Source organism: Thunnus albacares, chromosome 5, assembly GCF_914725855.1.
Source record: "Thunnus albacares chromosome 5, fThuAlb1.1, whole genome shotgun sequence".
NCBI lineage: Eukaryota > Metazoa > Chordata > Actinopteri > Scombriformes > Scombridae > Thunnus > Thunnus albacares.
In genome coordinates, this window is record NC_058110.1 from 2,638,479 (window position 1) to 2,649,873 (window position 11,395).

The window sequence follows — 11,395 nt, forward strand, 5'->3', positions numbered from 1 at the left end:
AAACAAGCCATTATTTAAATTAGGTAATTTTATGGTATTTCTGCAATGTTTTTCTTTTTTTTTGTGCACATTTATACATTTATTTAACATTATAGCAATATTTTATAATTTTTTTGTTTTTATTTTTACAGTTGGACTGTAAAAATGCAGATACTGTTTACAGTAAATATCTGTATTTTAAAAAAAAACCTTAGTAGAATAACTAAAGGTTTTGTGTTAACTAAGTGTTTGGCACCTTTTGCTGCCAGACTTTTTACCATTTTTTTACTTTTTTTTTTTTTTACATTAAATTTAAAGTAAAAAAACAGAAAGTTTACTTAATTTTACATTCAGTAATAGGATGTGTATTATTTGTATTTTTACATAGAATTCAATGTAATTTAACATTCAAGACCATTAAGTAATTGAATAATCCTGTTAAAAAAAACTTTATATTATAAAATTTTAAATTATATTAATTTATAGATTACAGCCTTTATTTTATGGTGAATATTTTTAATAAAAATAATTTACTGTGTTTTAATGGCATTTACACTTTATGCACAAAAAACAAAAAAAAAAACCCTGTAAAATAATACAGTAAATTTCTGTGAAATAACTTTTTTTTTTTTTTTTACAGTGCACACTACTTCACAATGTCATCACACTCTGTCTTTTGTTATTGTTTTGATTGAGAGACCACTAGCGGCTGAAATTACATATTGTGCGTTTAAATATACACTTAATGTGAAGCACAGTACTTAAAGGCAAAACATAATTTCTCGATTAATTAATCACTCAACATTCTGATTAATACTTTAAATTGGAAATGCAGTAATTGATTATCTGGTCATGTTGTCTCAAAAGAAGTAAATGTTTTCTGTTACCTCTTCAATGTTTTTACTTTCTTGAGCATTCAAATATTGTAGCACTTGAGTTATTTGTTTGAAAGATCTGTATGCTCTCAAATGAGTGGTGGCTATTTGGAACATATTGAAAATACTAGCCTGTATTTTTTTAAAAAGTCTAACAACTGTCTGCTCTCAAAGGAATGTTCATACAATAAATTACACTTATGTTTACCGCTCTTGGTATGTTTTTCATAAGTTCTTCCCTCTTTGTGTCTCACAGTATCCTCAGGTATAAATTAACTTTTAGATAGGCAAACCAATCAAAACTTTAATTTAAAGCTTCTACTCACCATTTTAAATTGATAAGTGTGGCAAATGCTGATATTCACTTACACCAATGCAAGATTAGTGAAAATAAAAGAATATGGGTGCCATAATAAGGCTCTTACTCCAGTGTGCTGCAGTCTGCCCTAAAACAGGTGGTGTAGCAAAAATGTGGCAGTGAATATGGAATGGAATTCTCTGAGTCTACTGTCTGTGTAGACACAAAGGCATTCCATTCCATTCCATTCCATTCCATATTCTGTGCCACATTTCTGCTACACTGCCTGTTTTAGGGCATACTGTAGAAAACTGGAGTAAGAGCCTTATTATGGCACCCTATGATCGCTATATAGGCCTTCTTATTTTAGAATACTTAAATAAAGTCATGGAAATGGGGTAAAATATTATATAAAGGTTATGGAAAATTTTTGAAAATTCATTGTTAAAAATGTGTGGGAACCCTGGATCACAGGTACATTAAAACTGATTAAAGTTGAACAGATCCGCAACATTCTACATCAGTTGGACAACACGACTTATTCCACTCACTGAGCAGCTGTGGACACCTGTTTTTATGTCTTATGGTAATATTTTCTGTTATTCTACACTGTCAGACTGTACAGGAGGTTTGGATGCAGCAGTGCTGCCATCTGCTGGTTACTGGCCAGCAGGAACTCTCCACATCTCTGTCCATCTTTCACAAAATAACATTTATGAACAGCATATTCACAAAATATAGTCAGTGATAACATGTTTTCTTCACTTTACTGAATTTATGATTGGTTGATTTATTTTCTATTTCACAGATTTTTTTAAATGGCATTGTATTTTTTTTAATAGAATATCTTAAATACATCATAAATTTAGTCGGTCCACTGCTGGTTCTGGCTGGAAATGTTTGTTAAAGAAAGATCATAGCGTGTGACTGTTCAAAGAGAATTAGAGTTGTGACAAACCTCTCTGTTAAGCCTGCATTCAACACTTTGTGTAATAAGTGTTCTTTCTGGACTGTCTAATCAAGAGCAAACGGTTTAATTTGAGTTACAATATTACTCAGTTTATTGAAGACAGGTTAAATACACGGTTAGAAACTGCTAAAATTGAGTCATATGTGGTCTCTGGATAGTGGACACCCATCTCAGCATCTGTGCCCTGGAGAATGAGAGGTAACATTTGTCTGAGGCTGAATTACCAAAGTGTTTCTGTTTTATGTAATTTCAGCAAAAATGGTTGGCTCATGCATTATTACCTGAACTGCAAGCTCTGTCTTATGAGGGGACCCTGTGTCAAAAGCAAGTTTTAATGCCTTTAATATTTTCAGTGAGATATTGTGCCTATGTGGGCTTGTTATGTGTTGGGATTAGGTTATTTTAAAAATGACCATAAACACAAACTTACTGGAGGTGGGAGGACGGGGGCTAAAAGTCATTTTGTTTGTATATTGAATGACCAATGTAGCCATAACATGACTTTCTATTTATTTTCTCTTCTTTTAAATTTAATTTTTGTAATGTTTTATTCTTCATCCATATTAGAACTGGCCATTAGTTTTCTGTATGCTTGCTGGTTTTTCATCATTTTTTGAAAGAGAAAAAAAAGCGTTTGCTCTCTCATTTCAAACACTAGGCTTTAAGTTTTTTATACAAAACTTTATTCAACAATAAATAGCACATAGTACGTCAGGAACAAAACAAGAACACAACACAAAGGGAAGGAAAAGACGAGATAGTGCAGTTCATGTGACCTATCAAACACTATTGCGCAACTTCTCCCGGTTCACTGCATCACATGACTCTTTTCCACTTCCTGAACTCTATTGTAAATGCAGGATCTCACTGACATCAATAATATAATCTTCAGTTTATTCCTCATGAGCGCATCGCAGTCTGTGGACAGCAGACACACCGTGTTCCGACCTCTCGGTCCGTCTGCTGCTGTCACAGCGCAGGAAGACGCTTCCACACTGTCTGCAAACTTTCTGCTGGACTCCAGGGTAAGAATATGATTCTCTATTCACACTGCTGCTGAACACTAGATAATTATACACAGTACTGCTCCGTTACACCGTGCAGTACACAGAAGAAAAGCATTGTCATCGCTTTTTAACGAGAATAAACAGCAAGAACAGACGGATTCAACCCTAAATCCTAAACCACGGCCAGGTTGCTAACTGGATTATTGATTTTTGATGGAAAGAGATGCGCCAAGGTAGCAGAGATAAGGTCCGGTTTGAGCGTTTAGCCTTCAACATTAAAGTTGTGCAGTAGAAAACAGAAGTCAGCACATTTTCACCACTGCTGGTAGGAGTCATACAGCTAGCAGTGCTGGAAGAAGTGTTCAGATGCTTTACTGAAGTAAAAGTACCAAAACAGCGATGTAAAAATACTCTGTTACAAGTAAAAGTCCTACAGTAAAGTATTATGAGCTTGATGTAGTTAAAGTATTGCAGTAAAAGTAGTAGTTTGGTCCCTTTGACTGATATATTATTATATATGACATCATTAGATTATTAATAGTGAAGCATCAGTGTTAGAGCAGCACTGTTTACACTACTTTATATACAGTTAGCTAGTTTGTTGATCCCAAAATATATGAGCTGACACATGTTAGTAGAGAATAACTATATTTTAAACAGTATTTTAATAAATTCGCTCAGGTCGATGCGTCTCATTCTCTACTATGTGTGTAGAAATGTTCTTACTTTGCTCACAAGACAAGTGCGCACGCAAAATTATCATCGGATTCATGACACGTGCGCACCAAGCCAATTTTGTTCTCACCATTGCGCGTTTATTAGTGAATCACAATCATTCTAAATTGACAGGCGCGTGCTTGCTATCGGTAATTAGCGTACCTCTATTTTAAGGGAAGCTCTGTTGGAGCGGTGCAGCAGTGAGGAGAGCTGTCACTTGTTGCGCAGATGGTAAACATGTAGAAAAACTTCACTGCTGGTGAAATGCAAACAATAGTTTAAGAAGTAGAAGCCAGAAAAGGCTCATTTGTCTGGAAACATGTCGTTGGCACAACAAGAGCCTGATTGTGAGTCCTGTATACAGCCTGCACACCTTGTTTTCTCAAGTTTCTAATTATTGCTTATTAATGCTGCAAAAGGAAAGAACCCAAACTCGATTTTTATCAATCACCTTTCATTCATTATTAAAAGCCCATTTACGTTTGGTTTTATGGTTTTATGAATATATATTTCCAGATTCTTAGAGCTTCTTGTACACATCCCCTAATCTGAGTGCACACTTTCACAACTCTCCATGCACGTTTGCAAATAATACAGCTACAATATTGGCTCCCATATAATACTGAACACCAACTAAACCTGAGTGAAAACTGAGTAGAATTTGTGTGTGACACTTATTCCTTTATTGTTTTACCAAAATATAAAGCTGAGGATGACAGTGAGTCCCATTGTTTCCATGTATTCTTTTAAGAGCTCTTTTGTTGTAAATATGTAAAATTTAACAGAAGACATGATTCAAAGATTCTGCAAATATTCTTGTAAATAAGACAAAAATAAACAAGGGAGTGTCTTTTTCCACAAACTCATTTCCAGTTGTTGGTTTTTTGTTTTTGTTTTTTTTTGAAAGGAACAATGTTGAAGTTGGAGGAGTGTCGAGAGCGGATCCGCACAGAGCTGGACAATGTCGTGGACTTCTGGCTGAAATACTCCCATGACACCGTACATGGGTACTGTAGTTACTTGCATTCTCTTGAAATGGAAGTAATATTGTCGACTCATGGCGACGTGAAGTAATAACGTCGACTTACATGTCCATCAGTGGTGCACGTTACTGTTAACTGTGTGCATGCAGTCTGTATCCTTGTGATGAATGTGAATCTCTGCTTCCTGTTTCAGAGGCTTCTTCACTTGTATCGGGAAGGATGGGAAGGTTTATGATGAGCTGAAATACGTCTGGTTGCAGGGTAGACAGGTAAGTCTCTGTAGTGTGTGTGTGTGTGTGTGTGATGCAGGACAGGAGTAATCCACTCCGTTCTGTTTTTTAATATTTTTTTAATACTTTCACAGGTGTGGATGTACTGCCGCCTGTACCGAACCATGGATCGCTTCCGCAAGCCTGAAATTCTTGAAGCAGCAAAAGTTGGTATGTGTGAATAACAGCATCATTCTGCAGGTTTAACCTATTGAGTTCGAGGAAGTCCACCACCAGAAACTGTTTGTTTGTGTCACTTTCACCAAGAGCAAGATATTCCAACTTGTCCCTGCGGTTCTGCAGGTATCTGGTCATAAACCAAAGTATTGGACAGATTCAAATTTATAATAGGGGATACAAAAAGTATTAGGGAACCTCATCTTGGAACCATGATTGTGTATACTAAACTTTACAGCAAGCCAATGTGTTGGCGTAACCAAACAGCACTGGCATCCCTAAAGCAATGTTGTTTGGTCATAAAGATCTAAAGAAAATCTAAAGAAATGGCAGATTGACATTCAGTTTATTTAACACATTCATGCTCCTCACAGGATGAACCCTTAGCTTTTCAGATCATAGTTATCATACTTAAAGGATAGGGTCACAATTTTTCATGTCTGTCTTAAAACAGAAAACCTCTCGCACTGGTCATAAATGAACATATATGACCAGTGAGAGAGGTTTTCCTCGCTGTAATCCTCTTGTTCATATTAAAAGATCCTTCAAATGTGCTTTCAATGGAAGTGATGGAGCCAAAATCCACAGTGTGTCCACACAGTCATTTAAAAGTCTGTGTGAAGCTTATATGAGGCTTCATCAGTCTGAGTTAGTCATATCAAGTGGATATCTGACACATTTACAGTCTTTTTAGCGTCAAATTCCCTCTTTGTGTTTCCTCGGACAGTGTTTCCCTGTTGAGCTGCAGGTGGAAGTATAGTAACAAAAAGAGGGACTTTGGCACTAAAAAGACTGTAACGTTGAAAGATATCTACTTGATTTGACTCATTTGGACGCTGAAGCTTCATATTAGCTTCAGATAAACTTTTTTAAATACATTTTTGCACAGAAGGAGGACTGTGGATTTTGTCCCCCATCACTTCCGTTGTTCATTTGGGCTCCTGACTGTTGTTTGAAGACACACTTGAAAAACTGAGAACCTGTCCTTTTTAATATATTCACAAAATCCCCTCCCACCAGTCATCAGAATGTATCCTGTGGAGACATTTGTAATTGAAAATAATGTGCTTTTAAAATTCAGCAAAATACAGTTAGAGTTAGAGACACAAATGAGTTCATGCGGCTGAAGTATCACATGTCCACAGGCAGCAGATGGTTGAACGTAGTGTTCTTTTGTAAAAGATTAATGGCAGTCATGACAGTGTTTGCTCTGCACTTTCCTCTAATTACCTTCGAGGTACAATAAAGTACACAACATGTCATCACTGTTGGTGGAAACTTCATCTGCAAAATCTCACTTTTCCAGGAAAAGAAAACAGCAGTGCTTTTAGCTTGGTCACCTTTTATTTATGCTTGAACAGAGTTTTTACAGTACGAGGTTAACAACAGTATGATTTACACATAGAGAAGCATTCTTTTAAAATGAAGTCAATCAATCAAAACATGAACTGTACTATGATCTGGAGTTAAATATCTTTCATGTGACAACAACAATATATTTAGTGCAACTGTTGGTGTATTTCTGGGCAAAGTTTGCAGTTGGAGATGTCTTTTGTTGTTTTTTAAATTCATCACTGGGACAGTCTGTGAAACAACAGGAAAGACTATTCTCCCCTCATATCATTACTTTTCCAATTGATCATTGTTCTCCAGCAGCAAACATACGCCAGCAGTGTGGCTCTTTCTGAATAAAGCCATACCCAGCATTGACATGTTACACATATATCTGAATGACCGCTACTTTAACAGACAGATGAAGGCTGCGATGTTGTGTATTCATGTCTGAGAAGAGCTCACATACTGGTGTGTCTAGTCATCAGCTAATACACTCTTGTTGTGTTTATGTTTCAGGAGGAGCATTCCTGAGAAAGTTTGCTCGTGTTTCCAGCAGCAGTGGCCAGTGGAAGTGCGCCTTCTGCTTAACAAGAGATGGTAAACCAGTCAAAATTCAGAGGACCATATTCAGTGAGTGTTTCTACATCATGGCCATGGATGAACTGAGCAGGGTCACTGGTGACAAGGACATGCAGGTATGAAGAAACTGTTAAAACCACATTGTGTATTATAAAACATGCCATTATGCAATTATGCCCTGCTTTGTTTTGGACAATGTTTGTCAAAAACTATATAGGATAATATTCTGACAACTTCCATCCAGATTGCTATGAAATATGGTATCAATGTTGGTGACACTCCTGACCTTTCCTCTAGCACCACAGTCAAGCCAACTTTTCCTCTTTCACCAGTTCTTGGTCCATGATGATGGAAAACTAATAGTCAGATTTCCATGAAATTCATGGTCCCCAGAGGAAGGCTCCTAATATTATCTAGCTGCACCATCAGGCTGAAATATCCACTTGTGCACAAGAAATAACTGCAATGATACTTAATAAATACATCCTGCTCCATAGACATGTTTGTTTACATAATGGGCAAGAGCATTTTCATATTTTTATCCTAAACCTCACTTATTTTTTTCTGAAAGGTTCACTCATACGAGTTCTCCAAGTCGGCCTCAACAAATTCTCTTAACTGCCTGAACTTGTAATAAATTGCTCATTTCAGTCTGATGAACGGCACCTGTTCATGAGTAGGTGCGCATTTGTGAGATCTCATCATTAGCATAATCCATAGCCATATAAGACTCCATGTTCTGTTCTGTTTATGGGCAAGTTTCATTCTTGTTCATTTTGTCAGATGTTTTTATATTGTGGGGACAGAGGGTCAAAAATGACTTAATGATATGCCTACTGGATTATTTTAGAGCTGCGGTTAATCATTAACTTTCCCCTCTGAACAGATCTTTTGTGCAGGATGTTTCTGAAATAGGATCAATGGGCTTCATGATTTAAGAACATTTTTGGAATTTTCTCTTAGGTATGAACAATCAGTCCAGAGCTGTCGTACATGTCATGAACAGACATGACATGTCTCTGCCTTTCTTCAGATACGATACCAAAATCAACTAAAACAAAATGAATGTAAAATTAATATCCTGTTAAACATATAATCATCATCATCATCGTGGGTGCCAGTTTACACAGAGGGTTTTTACACTTAATGATTTTTTTGCATGTTTTGGCACAGTTAATTATACATTACAGTAGTTGCTAGGAAACGTCTCTCTGGAGCTCTCTGTCCAGTGTCATGTTGTGTTGCAGCTGACAGTGTAACATCACTGACTGTAGGCTGTAATATTCACTCCTCTTCATGTTTAAGCTTCCCCTCTTTATTTCTGTTACAGTAGGCTTGTTTCAGTTCCTCTACAAAATCCACAAAACTCCTCCTGAGCAACAATGATTTAAAAGTTTCGTAGTAATTTCAAAGTGAAGCTAATATGAAGCAGTTCACCAGTGTTTCAGTTGGAGTCTGGCTGAGTAATGCAGGAGGTTTCATTTTTGAGTAAATATTTCTTGCCCCAACATGCTTCACTTCACCTCCCTCCACAACATGATCACGCTGATAGGCTGGACTCTGTTCCACTCTCTTACTAGCTGGAGGCTGAACAGATGATGGAACAGCTGATCTACTGGGTCCGGGTGGACTCGTCAGGCTTGGGCCGGCCCCAACTTCCTGGAGACATTCCCACCAATAGCATGGCAGTTCCCATGATGCTGCTGTGTCTGGTGCAACAACTTACTGAAGGCCGAGGGCAGGAAGTGGTTCAGAAGTACAGAGAGCTGGGCAGCTGGTGTGTTCAGCAGATTCTACAACATATCCAGGTGTGGACACTGTGGAGTTGAAATGACCTTCCAGAGCTATATAATTACAAGTAGGATCACTTCTGTTCGTATGCTTCAATTACGTCAGTTAGTTTGTGAGTCGATTTTTGACTCTTCACCTCACACAGTATCTTTGCCTCATCTTCAACTCTCTGGCGCCCCCCTCAGGAGGCTTTTGGCTTTGTCCTGCTGAATGTACATGTCTATTACAGACCACATCCTTTCATTTCCCCATGATTAAATGTCATCAAGAACCATGAGTTCAGTTACAGCACAGAGAATATTTCATTCCCCACCTCCCCCTGTGATGTTAATCCTGTCTGAAAGGGGGTTTAGTCATCAACTAAAATACAGGAGTTCCTGTTTGACTTTGGCCCTCTCAGTTAATGACTGTCAAATTACAGTCAGTCAGTCATATGAGTGCAAGCTTCCTAATATGTAAAATATAATACTTCATTAGTATTTTTCTTGGCACAGAGAGACGGCACAGCAATCTTAGAGAATGTGTCACTGGAGGGAGCAGAGCTGCCGGGTTGCCAGGGCCGACTACAGAACCCAGGTAAACACTCCACTGTGATATCAGTGCATGGAGAAGCACGGGTCCAACTTTTCCTCTCATTCTCGCTTACCACAACATTTTCCATTTTTCTTTTTGTCTTCCCCTCATGACGACCCGTGCTGACTCAGGCCATGCCCTGGAAGCAGGCTGGTTCCTGCTTCAGTACAGTGCAGAGCAGGGTGACGAGCAGCTCCAGAGAACAGCCATAAACAAGTTTGTGGAGCTGCCCTATCAGTATGGCTGGGATACAGAGCACGGTGGCCTCTTCTACTTCCTGGATGTGGATGGTCACTGTCCCACACAGGTAAAAAAAATCATCTCTACATATGACAGGGTTTTTTCCTTCAGGCAGTAGATGCTGTTTGGTATTGTTTGGTTGATCTATTAAGTTTTGTGTGATACTTGTTGTGTATCTGACCAGTTGGAGTGGAGTATGAAGCTGTGGTGGCCTCATTGCGAGGCTCTCATTGCCTTCCTGATGGCCTACAGCCAAACCAAGAAGCCAGAGCTGCTGGAGAGATTCTCTCAGGTTTATGAATACACCTTGAGCCATGTGAGTTTACGCTGCAGCGCCAACAAGGCACAGTAGAACATTTTTGATGACTTATTTAAAGGTATAGTTCAACATTTTGGGATATACAGGTATGCTTACTTGCTTTCATTCTGAGCTCTGTCCAAAGTTCAAAATGATACCTATCTATACCTATATTTTAATGCACTGTCAGCCTAATATACTGTTTCTGTGCAGTTTTCTGACGCTAAGAACGGTGAGTGGTTTGGCTATTTGACACAAGAAGGAAGAGTGGCGCTGGATTTAAAAGGAGGCCCCTTTAAAGGTAAGAGCACAGCTGAGACTGTCAGGTTTGAGCTCTGTGAAGATTTTAACTTTGGGTCACAGTCAGTTCAGTTTATATTGCGCTTCAGTGGTGCGTACAGTATTACCAAAACCGGAGCCTTCAGGGTCCCCTGAGGATCTTGGGCCTGGTGTAGCGACCTGCATGCTAAAATAATTCTGTTTCTCCTCTCTTATTCAGGGTTCTTCCATGTGCCTCGCTGCCTGTATATGTGTGAGCGTATCCTGGATGATCTGCTGGCAAACAAGGACTGAGCGTTCAGACATGACTGTTGTGATAATAGGATTGAATCTGATTTGTGAGTCTGTTTGCCAAATCAAACTGCTTTAATCAGGTTATAAATCAAAATGACACTCATCTTCAAATATGCTTTGCTGCAAAGTAACTTGTTTCATCTCATCACAATAGTCCAGTTGCTGTGTGGCAGTGTGCCCCCTCCCCCGCCCCCCTCCCCCCGCCACCCTGAAAAAAGTGCCTTCTATATATACACTGAACATCTAAAGACCTTTTTTAAAGAGCATCTATCTTTACATTCTTTTCATTCCAGCTTATACAGCTAGCAACTCTGCAAGATGTTTGTTTTTTCCAAGTATACTGATTGCTCTTTCAACATACTGGTGAACCATGATGTATGGCAGAAAAACATTACAGCTGCAGTATTTTAGTGCTTGTGGGCTTTCTGGTCAGTAAATGGATTTTACAGTGAAATATTAAATGATGATTTAATGTGTAATGTGATGTATGCAGATGATTTCATTGAATTCATTTGTAATTGGACAGTTAACGATGTTGAAGTTTCTGATATGACACATGATTGAAGTACGTTTTGAAGGCAGTGATCACCAATATATCATGTAATACAGTATGAGTCAGTTAATGAGTGATGAGTCATTATTACTTATGAGAAAAAAATGAAATTGCATCAGGTTTTTTTTGGGGGGGGGGTTCTGGTTTTATATATATCATCACTTTGTAAAATTAGCAA

General features: G+C 38.2%; 1 protein-coding gene across 5 annotated transcripts; it reads left to right on the plus strand.

Moving 5' to 3' along the window:
• Positions 1-2,877: 2,877 nt before the first annotated feature.
• Positions 2,878-11,287, plus strand: LOC122983033 (renin binding protein). Of its 5 annotated transcripts, XM_044352726.1 has the most exons (12): positions 2,878-3,147; positions 4,754-4,853; positions 5,023-5,098; positions 5,194-5,269; positions 7,127-7,305; positions 8,770-8,997; positions 9,475-9,556; positions 9,685-9,860; positions 9,978-10,109; positions 10,305-10,392; positions 10,591-10,708; positions 10,819-11,287. In XM_044352726.1, exons 2-11 carry the CDS (start codon positions 4,759-4,761, stop codon positions 10,662-10,664), a joined length of 1,206 nt encoding a protein of 401 aa, XP_044208661.1. In that variant the 5' UTR covers positions 2,878-3,147; positions 4,754-4,758; the 3' UTR covers positions 10,665-10,708; positions 10,819-11,287. The 5 variants fall into 5 exon arrangements, with proteins under 5 accessions (XP_044208661.1, XP_044208660.1, XP_044208662.1 ...); XM_044352725.1 differs by having other exon boundaries at positions 10,591-11,287; XM_044352727.1 differs by lacking the exon at positions 2,878-3,147 and adding an exon at positions 3,204-3,376 and having other exon boundaries at positions 10,591-11,287.
• Positions 11,288-11,395: the final 108 nt, after the last annotated feature.